Source organism: Suricata suricatta, chromosome 2, assembly GCF_006229205.1.
Source record: "Suricata suricatta isolate VVHF042 chromosome 2, meerkat_22Aug2017_6uvM2_HiC, whole genome shotgun sequence".
In the NCBI taxonomy this organism is placed as follows: Eukaryota; Metazoa; Chordata; class Mammalia; order Carnivora; family Herpestidae; genus Suricata; species Suricata suricatta.
Genome location: NC_043701.1, coordinates 131,847,135 through 131,867,027, shown reverse-complemented (window position 1 = coordinate 131,867,027; position 19,893 = coordinate 131,847,135). Strand labels below are relative to the sequence as shown.

The 19,893-nt window shown below is 53.2% G+C and overlaps 1 protein-coding gene across 1 annotated transcript in view; it reads right to left on the bottom strand.

Annotated features, from left to right (window-relative positions):
• Positions 1-19,893, bottom strand: part of COL13A1 (collagen type XIII alpha 1 chain) — a 147,168-nt gene that overhangs the window by 79,475 nt on the left and 47,800 nt on the right. The window contains exon 4 of the mRNA XM_029919700.1: positions 2,896-2,903. Coding sequence (XP_029775560.1) covers positions 2,896-2,903 — 8 coding nt within the window. The remainder of the gene's footprint in view (positions 1-2,895; positions 2,904-19,893) is intronic.

The window sequence follows — 19,893 nt, the reverse complement described above, 5'->3', positions numbered from 1 at the left end:
TGCCCAGAGTGGGGCAGCCGCCTCCTCACACCCAGGGAAGGGAACAGGCCTGCTGACAGTTTCCAGCCTCACACAGTGGGTCTACCCGCCTAGGTTTCCTACCTCTGCTGTGTCCCAACCACTTACTCCTCCTACTTCACCTGCATACGGAAGGGACTTCTCTTGGATCTCAGCACCAGGAAAAGCTGTGTTTTGCTCATGTGCCTTCCACAAATCTGCTTTCCTCCTTGCTCTGACCACCAGGAAGCTCGAAGCCAAGCCAGTAGCTCGTCGTGCACAGGATGTTGTGGCATCAGCTCTGGGTCCCTTTGCTTTTCTGCCTCTGCTCTCCACCCTCCCCCACTGTTTCCATATCTAGTTTCTAAATCACCCTGCAATATTTTTAGAATAAGGTGGGTGGAAATATATGAAATAACAGAAATTAATAAAAGCCCACAGAATACTAATTTCCTCCTTAAAATGAAAGGCTTATCAGAATCTTTGTGGATCACCAAGAATTTAAATGCATTACTATATTCTAACTGGAGAAAATACACACACACACACAGACACAGACACACAGACACAGACACACACACACACACACACACACACACACACACATACATAATGACATATATATTCCTCCCAATTCCTAGAAGAGGCCGATACTATTACTGCCCCCATTTTACAGATGGGGAAACCAAGCACAGAGAGGTAAAGCAGCTTGCTCAAGGTTACACAGCCAGAAGAGGCAGGATTTGGACCCAGGCTGTCTGGCTCCATGGCCCATGCTTGTAACCACTATATTATTCTGCCTCTATAAAAACATGTCATAAGTGTTAGTTAGTATTTCAGCAAGGTTCACCTTCAGCCAGGGTAGCATCTGGCCATCACATATTTCCCTGTGTTTCTCTGGAGAGAGATACCTCCCTACTTCCCTCTGTCATCTGTTTTGATCTCACAATCCCCATTAAGAAGTTCTCTTTGAAATCCACCACAGGCATGGTCAGCAGGTGTCAGCTTGGGGGCAGACTCCAGTGGATTGGTAGTGACTGAGTCAAACATTATGTTAAGAAGCACCTGATTGATTAGCAATGTCTGCCAGGGACACAAGGAGTGGAGCAGTGGTAACTACAATGTTTCTACCATTTAAATGCCCCCTGCTGCTACTTAAATCCATCCTCCAGGGCTGTGTTCCCCAGGCACTGGCCATCCTGTGCCCACAAGATGTGCAAAGCGACCCCAGGAGAAGTTCCAAAGAGAGTGTGGGGACAAGCTTGTGCCCAGCTGCTGTCTTCCTATCTTTTGCCTTCCTCAACAGGATTCTTCCTTTGTAGGAAGCAGATAGAACAGGGCTAGGAGGTGGTTCCTGCCCTGGCCAGCTTCCATTTCCTCCTTGTGGTTTCAACCAGAGTTGGGTGAAGGTGCAGGATGCACACAGGTGCTATGCTGGGAGGCTGCCTGGGCTCCTTCCCCTTACTCCCAGCTCAGGTGATGACCAGGCGGTTGGGGACTGTGGGGGAGACGCCCATCCCTCTCCTCTCCTCTGCTCTTGTGCTGCCGAGCCCCTGGGGGCAGCAGTGCCTTCTCTGGCTGGAATGTTCCAGGGGGTGAGAGCAGCGAAGCTCTCAGAAAGCCCCATTTCTGGTGAGGGCAGGGACCCAGAGCTGCCGCTGGCAGGTCAGACCAGCCATGGGGCCGGTGTATAGGGGGAGGTCCAACGAGTAGGGGAAGTGAGGGCTCTTTTTGGCTTCGTCAGAAAAGAAGGGGGAAAGCAGCCCATTTCCAGCAGGTGGTCTGTTGAAGTTTCCTATGGTGGAGTTTATTTTGGAAGATTAATGACAGGAATTGAGATCTGACATCGAAAACATGCCATGATAAATCATCCCCCTGTTTTCAGAGACTGACATGAGTTTCCTCCCCCTGCAGCCCGGCAGTCAGAGAGCTGGGCAGGGCCATCAGCAGCGGTTCCATGTGCCTTTCGGGACCCAACGGAATAGGAAATAATGGTCATGCGGAGAGTTGGGCCCCCTGCTCTCCCAGGACAGACCAGGAGGGAAACCAGGGTGGCCACGGCTGCTCTGAGGAAGGGTGAGAACAGAGCAGCTTTCGGGATCTTGGCAAAGATCCGATGTGAGGGCTCCGCCCTTTCAACTCCAATCCCCAGCTCCCCCTGGCAACCTCTGGGCCTTTTGTTGGGGTATCAAATGCTGACCTCATCCTATTCTCTGGACCCATTACTTCTGGGAGACAGTCTCTTCGGGCTCTTCTCAGGTTCTCTGGACATGACTGGGTTCCCTTGCCCCGCCCTGAGCCTTAGGGGGACACCAGGGGAAGAAGTCTGACACTCTGTAACTTGTATTGTCTCCCAGTCTAGCCCACTGAAATCGATCCCTACCTCAAAACACCGCAACGACCACCTGCCCAAAGTAAGTTGGCCAGAATGGAGCTGCCACAGGACGTGCACACTCAGAGCCATGCACTGACCCTCTTACCGAAAGGCCAGGAGACCTTTCAGGGACCAGAATGAAGAAGAGATTATCTCTTTCTTCTTTCTAATACCTGGAGCTTCTTTGAGTCCAGCTGCTGCTTCTGGGGACAAAGGAGCCGGGCTAACAATGGGGCAAGCCACCCTTTCAGATTGAAATTGGGACCTACTTTGCCCCAGGAGCAGCCAGGGTCTTGGCACCCCCCTGCACCCCAGAGGTGCAGAAGTGGCTGGAAAGCAAAATGGCGGCCTCCATCCCTGCAGCAACATTCTGGAGGGACCTGCAGACCTCTGTGGAGGAAGGTACAGGGGCTCCCCTGGAGGGGAGTGGGGCCGGCTGTCAGCTCCCCCACCCAGGGCCCGTTACCAGCAGGGAGCAGGGCCTTTCAGATGTGCAAACCTGAGCGGCGGCTGGAGTTACTTACAGGAGGTCCTGAAAGAGACAGAGAAAATGCCAGGGTCAGTGTCACTGTGGGAAGGCCAGGCCGAGCTGCCTCAGAAGCAGCGTCCAAAAATTCTTCGGCTGAGGGGATTCCATCTGGTCTTCGGAGTTTGCATTTTCCTGGCCCACTTTCCCCACTATAATCTCTTCCCTCTTTATTTCATCTCCATATTTGCATTATTGGATGAGAAATCCAGAGGTCTGGGCCCCAGGCGCAGCCGGGCTGCGGCCCTAACTTCCCAAGTATAGTCCCCTCTCTCTCCCCGCCCCGATCTGGGCACATGGCTGCTCTCCAGGATGCAGGGCTGTGGGTACCAAGGCAACACAGCGGAAGGCCAGCCATGCGACACAACCTCAGGAGGTGATAGTCATTAGCGGGGTCCTCTTCCCCTCCAGGCTTCCATGAAACACAACAGAAAACAAGCAGGAGGCGGCAGAGGCGTATGACATTTCTCACCAGCTTCCTTGCCTGATGTCTATCTGGCCTGTCCTGGTTTCTGTTAAGCCGGTGAGTCAGGCATTTCTACCCTCCTGGATCTGCTGCCCACTCCCTCCTCCCCGCCCTCCTGTGCCCAGGGGTCCCCCTCCCTCTGCGCTTCTCTCTTTCTTCTCTCCTACTTCTGTCCGCCCTTCCCCCTAGGCCGCAGCAATAGCCCATCTTGTTGCCTGCATGGGCCAAGAATCACAAATGCACGGAGGGGGCAGGAGGATGGGTGCGGAGGAAAGGTGGAGGGGGCAGTGGCGGCGGCACATTAGGGAGCAGAAAGCATGTCTGTCGAACATGAGTCACGGGACCCCCGGGGCCCGTGGGATCCCCAGCTGGGCCTGGTGTGTCCGCCGGGCCCCTGGTGACCTGGCCACGTTAACACAGCTGCTACTCTGTTGCGTCTTTTATGCTCGGCCAAGAAAGACTCCTTACGATTCCCCGTGCTCCTCACGTTCCCAAAGCCGGCTTCCTTCTTTCTGCCTTCATCTGCCTGCCTCTCGCTCCGGCCAGGAGGAAACAGCCTCTTTCATGCTGGCCCCCATCAAGCCATCACGTTGAGGGGGAACAAAATGTTTTAAATTAAGAAAATAATAAGTCAAGAGGAGTGGTGAGTGGGAGGAGAGGCCCAGGGCAGGCCGGCAGGGTTGAGAACAGCGGGAGGGAGGGAGGCTGAGGGAGCAAGGGAGCGTCTGGGACCTATTAGGCGGAGGGGCAGCGGAATGTCACCCAGCATCTGAAAATATCCCCTGAGTGCAGTTTGCCAGAGGGGCTGGCCCAGCTGGAGAGTCCGTGCCTCCTGGGGGGGGGGGCGTTCTCACGAGAAGCAGGCTGGTGACACAGTTCAGTACGTGGCAATTTGAGGATGGTTTGGCCACATGGAGGGAAGGTGCCCTGTGCCCTCCGGGCCTGATAGGGCCCCAGCTCCCAGCGCTCCAGGCTCTGGAGGGATCTCTGAGGACACAGCCTTGCTCCAGCGATGGCCCCACCCAGTGAGGATGGGCAGCTGACGCTGGGCCCTGCACTCAGCCAGCTCCCGGGAGAGCCATATCTAGGGTCCACCCCGGAGTGATAGAAATTTTATTAAAGATTCCCCGAGTTTTGAGGGCACCTGGGTGGCTCAGTCTGTTAAGTGTCTGACTTTGGCTCGGTCTTGATCTCGCGGTTCATGAGTCCAAGTCCCATGTTGGGCTCTGTGCTGACAGCTCAGAGCCTGGAGCCTGCTTCGGATTCTGTGTCTCCCTCTCTCTCTGCCACTCCCCTGCTCACACTCTATGCGTCTGTGTGTCTCTCTCTTCTCCCAAAAATGAACATTAAAAATTTTTTTAAAAAAAGGATTTTACAAGTTTTTATTATCATCCTCACCACCATCACCATTGCACACACTTCCATGGGCCTCCCTAGGTGCTAGGCACAATTCTAAGTGTTTCCCATTCGGGAGATGGTTCTCTTATCCCCACTTTGCAGATAAAGAAACTGAGTCACAGCAAGGCAGAGCTACTCCCCCCCCATTCACTACAGTCTCTCCACACCTCTCCCCAAATTGCCCACAGGTCTGCCCCCTCTCCACACCTCTCTCTCAGCTTCATGCCCAGCTTTTCTGCCTCTGGCTCCTCTCTCTAGATCCTTCCATCTCTCTGTTTTGGGCTCCTTTTTCTTACACGAGTGAAGCCGGCTGGGTCAAGCTCTTCCAGGCCACCACTCCCCCACCCCAGGGTTCAGGAATGGGAAGACCCCAGGCTTGTTCCTCGGTGCTGTACTTTAGGAAGGGGAAGAGGATGGGGAGTTCTATAAAAATGACATGTTTCCTGTCAGCGATGATCCTTAAGTGTTTCCCCTGAACTCTTCAGGCCCTGCCCCCGCCAGCACTGGACTTCAGAACACGTGTTTCCCTAGTGCTCCATTCAGTGCCTGGTGGCCAGAAGACGGCTTGGGAGCCCACGGCCTTGTGAGATCCAGCAGGACCTTGATGTTACAGATGGCCCCCCAGGCAGCCGCTTGGCTATGCCTCAGGACGCTGGCTGCTGTCAGACCTGTCCCACGGCCCAGGCACCAGAGGATGGGGTCACCCCAAGGCAACCCCAAGTCCTCGTTGTACAGTCAGGAAAACAGAGGCCCAGTTAGGGTAGTGACCATGCAGTCACTGTGTGGGTAAGTGATTGGGATGGGGCCAGAACCCAGGTCTCCTGACTCCCCAGCCTGGGGTCTTACTAATAAACCCCATATCCACAGGGAGGAGGAAATCACCTGACTCTGCCCCTGCACCTGCTGCAGCAGGGAGAATTATGAAGATCGTGCCAAGGTCCTGGGGTAAGCACAGCAGCCTGCGCTGAGGCTCCCAGGGTAGGGTCGGCCTGAGACCCTCCTCCCTCTGCCTGATTTCTGTCACCCACCACCTCAGTGAAGACGCTGCTATGCTCTCCAGGGTATGGCTGACCTACTTCAAGCCAACAGCGATGTTCCTCTTGAATGGATCTGTAGGAATGAACTTCTAGGAAGAATGCTGGGCTAGAGTTCTAGGTCATGCCTTTCTTCAACCATTTTTGGTAGTTTCATTCATTCATTCATTCATTCCTTCATTCAACAAACATTTGACCATTACATGCCATGTGTCATTCGCTGTGCCAGGCTGTGGCTATGTAGAGAAGGATAAGGCACAACCATGGCCCTTTGAGGAAGGAAAAGTTCATTAGTTAAGCACCTAATATCTACTAGCCCCAGGCTAAGCTCTAGTGACACAGAGATGAATCACCCATTTCCTCCCCTTGAGAAGTCAACAGTTTTCCGGTGTTCGAAAGCTGGCAAAATTCCAGGCGAGAGAGCTAAAATGAAACGAAGGATTTAAGGACAGAGATTTGCTGCAGGATTCATTCATTCAGTCAATCAACATTTCCTGAGTGGCTACTCTGTGGTGGGCATCACGCTGAATGGGGTCATTATAACAGCACATTTCACTCTTACGACTGCATGAGGCTGCCGCCATCATCCTCACATCACAGACGAGGAAACTGAGGCTTAGAGGTTAACAATCAGCCTAAGGTGGTCTCCTTGTCTTAAGTGGCAGTGTCTGGGTTTTATGGTGTGTGTGTGTGTGTGTGTGTATGTGTGTGTGTGTGTGTGTGTGTGTGTGTGTGTGTGTTAGGTTTGATTTCCATCCAGCAGAGCCTGAATTTGAACCAGGTCTCGCTTACCCAGAAGCCTGTGCTCTCCAGCTAGGGGTCACGAAAGTCATCAGAGGTAGGAGAGGGCAGCCAGGCCCTCAGTCCCACACCCTGCTAATGTGGGCAGGTAAGCCTCATCTCCCCTCCCTGAGGGTCTGGCCCCGCCCAGACCCTGGATGAAATCTTGGTCCTGGATGGGGAAGCCAAGAGCCACAGGGTGAGTCCAGGTTCATTGTCCTATGAGCTATGATCTGACCCTGCGGGACCGCTGCGATACCGGGAGCGGGGGTCCTCGCCTTGGCCTGTCTCCTGGTGCCCGCTGCCAGCTGCCCGTTTCGGACCGCCTGCTGCTTGGCTCTGCCACATGCTGCCTCCTCATTCTGCTGGGACAGGCTCTCTGTGTCCCGGCTCTACTTGGAGCTGGGTGACAGACAGGGCTGCCCGCGCTATGCCTGCCAGAGCAGGGTGTTCCGAGCAGGGGCAGTTTTGCCTCCCAGGCAGTGGTTGGACATATCTGGAGACATCGCTGATTGTCCCAACAATCTGCTTCCGGTCTCCCGCAGCTCCCTACAACAAAGAATGTTAATGCTGCTGCTGCTGCTGAGAAAAAACCTGCCCCAGACTAAAGGAATCTGTCCTCCTTTGGGGCTCCCAATGCTGAGGTCCCGGCCTTCCCCCAACCCTGTGGCCTGCTGACTTTGGGACCCTGGTCTACTGAAGGCTGACCTATTCTACCTCCACTCAAAAACTTGCCAAGGGCAATAATAATTCACTTATTGAGCATTTACTCTGTGCCTGGCACTATGCAAAGAACCTTATGTATTTTATTTCACTCAGTCCACCCACCAACCCGGTGAAAGAGCTACTATTATTCTTACTCCCATTCTACAGATGAGAAAGCTATGGCCCAGGAAGAGTTTAATGCATATGCTCATGGTCCGGAGCTGATGCACGCCTGCTCTGGCCCTGGTGCACAGATCAGCCTGGCACCCCCACGGCAGGAACATGGCTGGGCACAGCCTTCCAGGACCGTGGGGTCCCTGAAGCTTGAGGAAGGTGCGTGCATGGGAAATCAACGAAATCACTTCTATCTTAAGGAGTGGTCAAGGAGGGAGACGGGAGTAGCTTCCAAAACCAGCATGAGAAATTCATCAGTGACAGGCGTGGTGGCCTGGTAAGGGGAATGGAATAAGCTTCCAGGCAGCCTCTGTCCTTTGAGGCTGACATCAAAGAGAACCACAAGGCCTTCTCCTTAACAGCCCCACGGCAGGGGCACTGACTTTGCAGACAGGGCCAAGGCAGATTCCTGGGCAGACGCTCTCGATGTGGTGCTCTGGGAGTGGGCATGACAGATCAAACGTTATGACTGACAGGATGCTCATGGAGCTTTACCAGCTCCCATTTTACAGATGAGGACACTGAGGCTCAGAAGGGACATAACTTGACTACGGGTGGTGGCTGGTAAGTGATCCCAAATCCTACTCCAGTGCTCTTCCCAGAGAAGCCTACCATTGGCAGAGCTTTGAGAGGAGGAAGGAGGCTTTACGTCTCTTAGAAAAAGTACACAACTACCCAGACAGTGGTGTGCTGAAGCCAGCTAGTCCCCTAGCCTTGTGAGAGCCAACCGTATGAGTCTCTTTGCAACTCTGTTCAGTGACTTCACATTGGCAGCTGGAAATTGGCCATTAGGGGAGTATTCACACCATAGAAATTGGCAGAAGCTACAAAGCAGCCCCACCCCCACCCCAAGAGCCATCTGTTAATCATTTCCCAGCACAGTGCCGCTCAGCTCTGTCCCATGACATCTCTTGGCCACAAGACATCCACAGCCCTTCCCAGTTCGGACTTGTGGAGAGTAGCAGGTCCTGAGAGGAGTGGGGAGCAGTTAAAATCACACACACCACATGCTTTACTTCTGCACTCGTTGCAGACATTGCTAATCAATCACAGCTAGTCTTTCCCCAATGAGCCTTGACAAGGCTTCATAATTCTTTCCAACACAACCACTATAAATCAGCAGGAACTGGCATGGGAGATGGAACCTATTAGTCATCTTGGAACTAGAGCCACCTGGGGGCTGAGACATGAGGAAGTGAATAGGGGAAGTCTTACGGTCCTTTTCTGCCTTATCAGGTGAGCTGGGTCGAGCTGGAGGGCACAGCAGAGACGGAGGAAGAGAGGCTGGGCATGCAGGACACCCTACACACACCTCACACCGGGGGCAGAGACTAGCATTAACTACAGCCCTCTTCTCCACCCCCATCCAGCTGTCTAGAATGGCAGAGGGAGTGGGGGGCATCAGCAGGGAAGGGAACAGCCAGTGAGACCTCCCAATTCGCTTCATGCTCTAGCCCCAGGAAGTCCCCAGGTGATGTAAGGCTGGCCCATCTGGAGCCATCAGAGGGCAATGCATGTGGCCACCTTCCTGCGGACACCATGGAAATGGCCTTTGTCCCTGGCGGGGCCTCAGGCCAGCTCCACGGGATTCTGGAACACACTGCCCTTGGCAAACCCTTCCTTCCAGTCTGGAGGTTGTGCTCTCTCACGTCCTTCCTTCTCATCTTCTTTTGATGAGTGTGTGGGGACAGGCAGAGCGTGGCAGGACGAGGAGAGGCTCAGCGCCTCATCTGGCCCTGGTGGACACCGAGGTGCGGCTGTGTGCCCCACATGTATGCTCCCTTCCTCCCTCCCAGCGTGATCCCAGCTTTGCTCAGGTCTCCGCCCCACGGCTGCAGGGAAGCCAACCCCAGGCCCAGTGCTAGGAAGGGGTGAGGGGCTCCTGCCCCTGGGGCCAGGACCCTTTTAAGATGGCTTTGGTGGGGTCAGTTTGAGCAGGCCAAGGGGGACAGCCCACGGCTGAGGACACCAAGGGACAGGGCAGCTGTTCCCCAGGGGACTGAAGTTCCCTCAACCCCAGGCACCCACAAGCCCTGTCTGTGGGGAGCAGCCCCGAGGCCCCGGGAGGTGGCTGAAAGGAGAAGAAGGGTGGGGACCTGGCTGAGGGGGCCCTGCCCTGGGGACCGTGGGCAGTGCCCAGCCCCAGGCAGGATGGACAACAGTTCAGACCAGAGCTGGCCACCCTTGCGTCCCCACCGGCCACATTGCAGCAACAGCTGCAGTCCTGGGAGCGTGAGAGCAGGGGCACCTGGAAGGCTAAGTAAGGGCAGGAAGCGGCTGAGTTAGGCCGGTGGGTCTTCCTGCCCTCAGCACAGGCAGGGGCTTGAGGGCGCCCCGAGCTTGGTGTGTGGAGGGTGAAGGAAAGCAGCTCCCGCTCAGTGGAGCTGAGTCCCCACCATGCTCGCTGCACAAATGTTTATTACCGCAAACATCTGCTCGACGCCAGCTCCGTGGCCAGCTGTGCTGGGTGTGGTAAAAGTGAGACACTGTCATTGTTCCTGGGGGACTTCCTCTCTAGTTCAGAAGATGTCTCCCCACCCCAGGTGACCCCCCATCCCCAACACTCTGTCTCTGGGCCTGAGCTTCCAGCCAGCTCTTCTGCTGGTCACCTTACCTGCTTCCTCCCACAGACCGCCCAGACGGAGCCTGGTAACCCAAGTCAGACCCAGGGGGCCCCCTGCGCTGTCCCTGGCTTCAGCCTGAAGCCATCCAGTTCGGGCTAGGTTTGCTCTGGGTGTGCCCACGCCCCGGGGGCGCTCCTTCCTGGGCTGCTATGTGGATGGATTTTGCCTTCTCATGGCTCTTGTTTTACCTTTCCTCCCTTGACACACACACACACACACACACACACACACACACACCCACACACACACCCGGAGAGGTGGGAGCAGGTAAAAGTGGCCCCCCTTACAGGTGGTGAACCAAGGTACGGCCCGCCTCCTCTGGCTCCCACCTTCTCTGGCTCCAGCCCTCTGGGCAGTGCTCACTGACACGGACACATGGTCCTCACAAGACCCTCCACCGCCACTCTCTGCTCAGGGCCAGGGCTTCCTTTCTTCCCCAGGCGTCACGTGGGTCCCTGCAGGAGGATAAACCTCCGAGGCACCACACCCCTGACCTGACGTGGGTCCCTGCAGGAGGATAAGCCTCCGAGGCACCACACCCCTGACCTGGGTCCTTCTTCCCGACACTGGATCTTGCCACCCTATCCGATGTTCCCGTGGAAGGGCCTGCCTGGGGCAGCTCAAACGTCACCACTCCACTGGCAGGAGGGCCTTCCAGGCAGCTGCTGGCAGGAGAGGAGTGTGGGGCCAGCCAGGAGTCCTGGCCCTGGTCACACCCACACAGCACATCATCCCTCAGAGTCCCGGGACAACCACAGGCTCTGTAGGTCTTATCTTAACTTCCTGGAGAAAGGAATTTTTTATTTTATTTTTTAAAATATTTTTTAAAATGTTACTTATTTTTGAGAGATGGAGCATGAGTGGGGGAGGGGCAGAGAGAGAGGGAGACACAGAATCCAGGCTCTGAGCTGTCGTCACAGAGCCTGATGTGGGGCCTGAACCCACGAACCTACAGATCATGATCTGAGCTGAAGTTGGATGCTTAACCGGCTGAGACACCCACACGCCCCTGGGCTTTTTTATTGTCAAGTCCCATTTATTGATAATCCATTTTGGGGCTGGCATCCTGGGTCTTGTGTCAATATGGTCATAAACACTAATATTTACCGAGTACTGGCCAACCTCCAACAACAGCCAAGCACATTACACATCATCTCATTTATTCTTCACACTAGTCCTGTAAGGTGACACTACTGTCATCCATACCTGACGAGTACGAGAACTGAGGCACAGAGGCAAAGTTACAGGTCCACAGTCAGACAGCAGGGACCCACGCGTATCCTTAGCCCCAAAGCTATGCGTTGTCTCACTGAATAGCCACAAGGACCCTGACAGGCAAGGTCGGTGCTATTATTGTTCCATTTTACAGATGGGGCTGTTGAGGCACAGAGAAGTTACACAATTTATTCCAGGTCATACAGCTAGTAAGTGGCAGCGCTGGCATCTGGAATTAGCGACACCCTAAAACTTTTCTTTTTATTTATTTATTTTATTTTGAGAGAGTGTGAGTGTGTGAATGGGAGATGGGCAGAGAGAGAGAGAGAGAGAGAGAGAGAGAGAGAGAGAGAGAATCCCAAGCAGGCTCCATGCTGTCAGTGCAGTGCCCAATGCGATCCCGTGAACCGTGAGATCATGACCTGAGCCGAGATCAAGAATCAGACGTTGAACTGACTGAGTTCCCCAGGAGCCCCTAAAGCTTTTCTTTTTAGCCTGTGCACTTACTGCAGAGGAATAAACTCTGTGGAAGCGAGAACGAGTCAATAGAACTTGGATGGTGGGGCAAGAAGGTCAGGCTGTTGAGAAAGAGAATCAGCAGTGGGTCCTTTCTAGGCCCTATGAGAACTTCACGACCTCACCCGCGGCCTTCCTTCAGACCACTGTCATCTCTTCCTTAAATCCAGCTCACTGCCCCCCCCCACCAGGGCCGACTCCCAGCCCCGCCCAGACACGGCGCACCTGAGCGGCAGCCACGCGTATCCGCGGTCTCCTGGCTTCGTTGTTCTCTACTTTATGTAGAAGTAATGGAATAGAAGCCCGACTTGACAACTTGGGTCTTTTGCTGATCAGACTAGTCTCCTGCCCAGAACTGTGGGTTAGAGCAACGGTTTGGGAGACAAACAGCCACTGGTTCAAATCCCAAGTTTGCTACTTTCGAGCTGTGTGACCTTGAGCAAATTGCTTAACTCCTTTGAGGTCCAGTGTCCTTTTCTGTATAGTGCCAGCCTCATTGGATTTCAAGGAGTAAATGAGAGAATACAGGTAAAGGGGTTAGCACCGCTCCTGGCTGGGAGCCAACACTCAATAGATGAAAGCTCTGACCATTATTATAGCTCTGAAATCATGGCATCCCCTCCCAGAGGTGGATGCTACCCTCCTCTGTTCCAACCTGAAGGACGACTCACATTTAGCTCTTTCCATGTCCCAAGCCCTGTTCTTAATGTTTTAGGGATAGTGTCATATTCAACCCTCACTAAGCCTTATCAGATGGACTCCTTTATCACTCTCATTTTATAGACGACAAAACTGAGGCACAGAATCTCCTGCTTGGGGTCACAGGCTGGAGCAGGCGGACTCCAGGGCCCAGCCTGTTTGTTGGTCTCTTTGTTGCGCTCACCACCTCTCAGATGAGCCCCCGAAAGCCTGGAAGCCACGGAGAACAAACAGGCAGCGGTCAGAGTGAGGGAGATAAGCAGGGCAGGATGGGGCCGGGTGGCCATTTGACAAAAATAGCACAGGTTAAAGTCACCAGCTTTGAACTCGTGGGACAAATTACGCATTTTTTTGCTTCCTTGGGCCCCTGACACTTCCAAGCTGGGGTCAGAACCAGAAGTCCTGAGTAAGGAAATCTGGAGGGGGTTCTTGGGGGTGGAGATTACAGGCCCGATTCAGCAGAGTCAGGCCGAGGGCCGCTGGCACTGTTCTCTGGCTGGTTTCCTGAGACGGCCTCAGGCTCAGGGCAGAGAGGCTGTAGGTGGGGGGCTGGGGCGAGGTTCCCCGTCGAGTCTCCCCGGTGCAGTCAGAGTGGAGATCAATCAAGGAATCATGGATGAGGCGCTCATCCAGTTCTCTGACTCCCCCACCCCCTCTCACCCTGCCTTGACTCTATTTTGATAAGGGTCTGGAATCTCACTTGAACTTGTCACTTTTGACAGAATCTCCAAGAAGCAGTGAGGTCTGCCCATGTGACCTGGAGATGGCTCTCAAGGAGAGTCACTTCCTACCCCACCCCCACCCCTCACCTCAGCTCCTTCCCAGGAGGTTGGCAGCTGAGGAAGTCAGCCTGAGCAAGTGGTGCTCCCTGCCTCATCTAAAATGCACAGACGGTTCTCCAGCACGGGTCATAGCATAAATATGGCAGCAGCACACCACCTCTTCCAAGCAGTCCGCTTTGATCTACCACAACGCTGTGGTACCATGTGCAGATCTTTCCCAAGCCCTCCAAATACTCAGTTAGTTGTTCTCATCTCTAGGTACAGATGTTAATTCCTTATTTTTCTTTTCGGTCTTTTCTATTAGAATGTAAGATTTCTGATGGGTAGGGTCATTTTTTTAAATAAATATTTTATTTATTTTTGATACAGAGAGAGACAGAGCATTGAGAGGAGGAGGGGCAGAGAGAGAAGGAGACACAGAACCAGAAGCAGGCTCCAGGCTCTGAGCTGTCAGCACAGAGCCTGACGTGAGGCTTGAACCCACAAACGTGAGATCTGACCTGAGCCAAAGCTGGAGGCTTAACCAACTGAGCCACCCAGGCGCCCCGGGTCATTTATTTTTTAGTCACTACTCCAAGAGTTGAGGGAGATCAGATGCTGCAAACCCCAGTGCCTGCAAAGAGCCAAGTAAGTACCAATGAATGAAACAGGCCAGGTGTAGTGCAATAGGGCAGGATAGAGACTGCGGCAGAGTGCCAAGGACTTGCCTGTGTGCCTAAAATGGAGTCACCACGTGTCAGCTCCAACCAAATACTGCGGGGTTAGGATGAAGACTCACTATTATTGGATCTTGAAAATATTCACGAAAAATTGCCTCTTTTATGCAACATCCTCTGGTTTCTATATGTCAATATTAACTTAAGAAAATATAGGAACTAGTCTGCGAGCCAAAAAGGAAGCTGCATTTGGTCCTCCCGTTGCCAATTCACAACACGCAGCCTCTGGGGGCTTTCCAGGCCGGTGTGTTCCAACTCCACAGCCCAGAACTGCTGGCCCAGAAAGTGTGCTCAGTAAATCCTTGCCAAATTCACAGACAAGTACATGCGTGGGTCCACTGGCTAGTGCCTGACTAAGGAGGTAGGAAGGAATGTGTCGTAACAGAGTCTGGAAACTGAACTTGTGTGTGAGTGTGCACTGGCTTGGCTTAGCTGTAACCCAGTGTGGAATGACTTGGTTATGCTGCCTTTGAGCGCACTTATGTCTCTCCCCTCCTCCTACTAGGCATGGAGGCCCAGAGCCCAGGATCAGCAAGAACAAGGCTGCATCTCAGGATGTCAGGTGAATTTGAAAGCTGAACTTTACTCAGGCCTGAAGGTAAAGCAGGGTTATGTTGAGCAGGGCCTGAGATAAATTAATAACCAATTAGGTATGTCACTGCCCCAGATATCCATTTTTCTTAAATCTTACTTTAAATTATATGCAGTTAAAAATATATACCATAGGAATGCCTGGGTGACTCGGTTTAGTGTTTGACTCTTGGTTTCGGCCCAGATCATGATCTCATGGTGTGTGAATTCGAGCCCCACATTAGGCTCCATGCCAGCGATGCGGAGCCCGCTGGGAATTCTCTCTCTCTGCCCCTCCCCCTCACTCACTCTGTCTCTCTCTCTCAAAAATAAACTTAAAAAAATTAAAAATACATATACCACAATTAGTAATTAATACGTGATAACTCTTGGTCATAATACAGAGTGCTTCACTTATAATGGCATAATCAAGTGAAAAATTTGCCTGCCTCTGTCTCTCAATTATGTGTCAAATGGTGAGCTGTGTTCTTTGCCCACAAGGCTGTGGTTAAGGCATGCATGTGTCAGGCAGCAGACTGGGTATTTTTTAGTCATGATTTCTAATTTTCATAACGTAACTTTTCTGCAAGTATGTGCGCTTACAGGTGGAAATACAAGACTCAGTAAAGTTACAGTGATTGGCCAAGATCAAATAGCTAATAGATGCTGGAGCTGGGATCCTCACCTGAGTCTACCAGACTGTTCCACACCAGCGCACCGCCTGCAGAACCGGGCGTTTCCACCCTTCCTTCCACAGGATGGAGGGCTGCAGCGTCCACCATTCTCCAGAGAAACGCTGGCAGGGTGGGACAACCCTGGTGGTCAGAGCCCTATTTTCAGTACCAGACTGTTCTGGGATAGCAAATACCTGAGACACATACCACTAACGTCTTTCCAGGGCCCAGGGCAGACATAACTAGTCGATTTCAGCACTGCTTCTGGTACTTTGAGCAGCTATACCCAGTCAGTGAGAGCTGGCATCTGTGATACACTATATTTGCCTTCTTTGACCAGGGTCTCAGCAACCTGGCAAGTAAGAGAATGTTCATAACAGAGGAGGTAGAAACTCCAGCCAGAGCCCAGTGGTAAGCAGAGATAGATGGACACTGCTATCTAAGACATGCGACGGGAGAAGGGGCAGAAGGAAAAAGAGAGGGTGAAGTGAGGCCCTGTAGCAGATATGTCAGGCTGGCGGGCTGGGGGCATGGCTGGCATGGGACCTCGCCTGCAGTGTTGGGACTGTGGGGTGCTGGGGTGAATGAGGTGCCAAGAAACTGGATCCATCTGAGCTGAGAAAAGTGAGAACACTTTGGGTCTTACATTTGGCTTAGCTTTCTAAAAAAAACGTTTGGTTTGTTTTCCTGACATTTATTTATTGTTCAAACAGCTCTTTAAGAACATTAAAGGATGGTTTTGCAAAAGAAAAGCATCGTCCCTACCCCCCCAGTGCTTGGCTCTCCCACAACTGTTTCCATTTTCTCTTCTTGCCTCTGATCCCCCTCCACACACACACCTATGTTCGCTGGGTGGAAATCAGCGCACACGTAACAGGGTGCCTGCCTCTTTCCCTGAACATGACAAGGTGAACACATTCCCACACTGCGCAGCCCTTCCAGAGGATGGTTTCCAAATGGCTGCACAACATTATCAGGATGTATATGAACCTGTTGGCTGCTAGATCTGGAAGTTTCTGGGCTTTTTGTAGTTTACGCTACAATGAGTTTCTTGGTGCATGGAGGACTTTTCTTTGGATAAATTATTTTTTTAAGCTAAGGAAGTGGAGCTGTTGGGTCAGCACGAAAACTGCATGAGTGTCATTATGACTGTTTGCACTGCTTTTGACCTTGCACGTATAAACTCTTGAGAGTTTTCAGGGCACTGTACTGCAGCTCGGAGGTTAGGAAGCTTACTCCACATCACCCAGCAGAAACGAGGCTCCACTGGGACTAGCATTTGTACTGCAGGCTCCTTGTCTGAAGCTCCCGCACACCCGTAAGCCCTGTGTGCAGGGGCGGCTGTTCAGGGCAGGGGGGTAGTGGGATGCAGACCCTACAGGAAATGGCGACAGGACAGCAGCCTCAAGGGGAGGGTGAAGCCTCTGGATTGTGCCACCAGCTTCTCCTCATCATGGAATATCCCTTCCCCACAGGAGGCCCTGTCTGAGTTTTTAATTAAGAGAAGATGCTGTTGCGGGGCGGTGGGGGGCGGTGTTCAGGTTGTGTTATCAGGTGTTGATTCGCATGAAGGAGCTCACAGCAGAGAAGGCTCTCCCCACTGCTGCTCTGCAGAGCCCCTCCACCCTACCTTCCTGCAGCTGGACAGCCCCAGGCTGGGGCTTTGGTGGGGAGGGCAGAGGAGTGTGAGAGCAGAGGAAAAGGCTGGGTGGTCTCCAACGTTCTGGTCCTTTCTGCCCGAGGCACCAGGAAAGTACAATAAACACAGACCCTGCAACCTCTGCCCCAGCCCAGCCCCTGCCCTTGCCTCATTTCCAGCCCCTGCCCCTGGCTCATCGCCAGTCCAGCCCCCGCCTCTGCCCCAGCCCTGCCTCTCTGCTCCTGTCCCAACCCCTTCCCCAGCCTTACCTCTGCCCCTGCCATTGCCCCAGCCCAGCCCCAGCCCAGCCTTCGCCACTGAGAGTCCACTGTGACTGAGAGCACACTCCACAGCCCAGGAGGAAGGCCTGTCAGTGTAGCCCACCAGGCCCACTCCTCTCCCCACTCAGCCCACAGGGGTCTCCTAGGATTGAATAAGTGTGACTCTAGGTCATACTCAGTGCTGCCCCGGACCTTGCCCCCAGCTCACCATTCAAGTTTGGCTACAGGGCCTTCCTGGGCCCACGTGGGCCAGACCCCTCACCTTGCAGAGCCCTAGCCAGCACAGAGTCGACAGATACTTATGGAACCTTTGCTTTAGGTGTTTGGCACTGTCCTAAGGTGCTGCTGGGGCTGCAGAGGTGAAAAAGAGAGTGTGAGTCCTGGCGTGGGACCTTGGGCAAGCCAGCTTCTGAGCTTCGGCAGCCTCATTTGTGAAATGGGATGCCGGGGCCTCCGCCTCCTGGGGGTGTGGTGGGAATCACGTGAGATCATTGTGTGGGAGGTACTCAAGCGGGACCGGCACACAGAAAGTCCGTGTGAATGATTACATTCTACATTGTCATTACTCTTTCTGGTTGCAAGCAACACACATTAAAGAGAACTAATTGAGAACATCGAGCATTGAGAACTGCTATGAAGGAGTACGTAGTATACACTAGGGAGAGGCTGGAGCTAGAGAAAATGCTTTAGCCCAGCTGGTACAGAGAGCCTTTTTGAGAAAGTGATTGGAGCTGAAACTTAAAAAATGAGAAGAAGCTCGTCTGAGAGGATCCAAGGGCTGATCATGTCACACGAACCACAGCAAGTGCAAAGGCCCTGAGGTAGGGAACAAGCTTAGGTCCCTGGGAAGCGGAGAAAGGCCCATGTGGCTGGAACTGTGACATCTAATATGGTGGCCAGTGGCTATCTACAGTCACTTATATTAAAATGTAATAAAATAGAAATTCAGTTCCTCTGTCTCGCTAACCCCATTCAAGCATTAATAGCCACGTGTGACTAATGGCTACTATATTTGGCAGCACGAGTATAAAACATTTTCATCATTGTTGAAAGTTCTATGAAACAGCTGTGCCTTAGAGCTTTGAGAGAAGAGAAGACATTAACACAAGATTTGGCAGAAAGGCCGGGCGGGGGCCAGACCCCAAAGGATTTTGGAGGCCAGAGCAAGGGGCTTTGTATCATCCCAAGTGTGCTGCGAGACCTTTGGGGGTGCTGACTCCTGCTTATGGGTAGAGATGGAGCATTCTCTGATTCTCCCACGTGTCTGAGCCTGAGGAATCCTTAGAAGTCAGAGCTGAAGGGGAACAGATGTGCTCACCGAGTGGGAGAAACCTCCCAGCCCTGAAGAGTAAACAGGAATGCCACAGAAACTTCCAGGGACCTGGCATTCTCCCAAGGGATGAGTGACTCCCCTCAGCCGAGGCAGAGGCAGAGCTCCTGGTCCTAGCCATGTCCTGGCCCCTGTACAAAGGCCCCAGGGTTAGACGCTCTGCTGTGGTCCCAGAGTCCCCTTCAGAGGGTGAAAGCTAGTCCCCAGACTCTGAAAGTGCTGCCAGCACCCAGCCTTGATCATCAGTTCTCTTCAGGATCGGCCTTGGCTTAAGAGAACTGCCTTGTCTCAGGGCCCCCTCAGTGGCCTGGGCCCCGTGCCCGACTTGGGATGTGTCACTGCTCCAGAGCTACCTGGGGTGGGTGGAGGCCTTCCCTGAGGTGGCATCACAGCTCAGCACCTCCTGCTCCCCCCGCCCCCAACATGTGATATGAGCTTCCCAGGGCACCCAGTCCGCCTCAGCCCCTCAGCTCACAGAGCAGCCTGTCTTGTAGCAAACTTGTGGGAGACACTAAGGAGTCCCACCGTAAAGTAGTCACCATGAGGGTAGCAGGAAGTCAAGCCCAGCCCTGACCAGAGGCAGTGTCCTTCTTGAGTGGGGGTGGCCCCTGGAAGCTCCCCACAGGGCCTTGCATTGAGAAAGCGTATGTTCGGAGTACCCCCGGCCACACAGTATACACATGTGGGCCCACGTCCCCTCCCCAGGCCTCTTAGAGTGGTATGGTATCCACACCCCACTGGAAGTAAGGCCCAGCTTTGAGAGAGTCTGTGATGAGCCCAATTTCCCACAGCTCCCAGAGGCCAGAGCTGGGATTTGAACTCAGAGCTTTTTTTAAAATTTTTTTAATCTTTATTTATTTTTGAGAGAGAGAGCGAGAGAGCCAGGGAGGGCAGAGAGAGAGGGAGACAGAATCTGAAGCAGGTTCCAGGCTCTGAGCTGTCAGCACAGAGCCTGATGTGAGGCTCAAACCCATCAATTGTGAGATCACGATCTAAGCCAAAGCTGGATGCCCAACCGACTGAGCCCCTCAGGGACCCCCAACTCAGATCTTCTTGATTCCAGAACTGCTGCAGTGCACTGCGCAGCCTAGACTCGCAGAGTCTCCAACCCAAGATTTCATGCGTTGAAGGAAGAATTCATGTCAAAGAACGAGGACATTGGAACTCCTCTTGCCTTCACTGTTGTCAAGACCCAAAGTGATACTCTCTTCCCTCCACCCCCTGCACACCTAGTGGGTGGCTATGGCCACCAGCTACCGTCTGTCATCTGTCATAGTCACTACTTTTCCAGGCTCTACAAATTCTGCTTTGATGTGCCAACAGCCCCTAATGGAGACGGAGGCTAATAAATCATTCAGGGGACCCCAGGATGGTCAACCCAAGCTACTCTCCT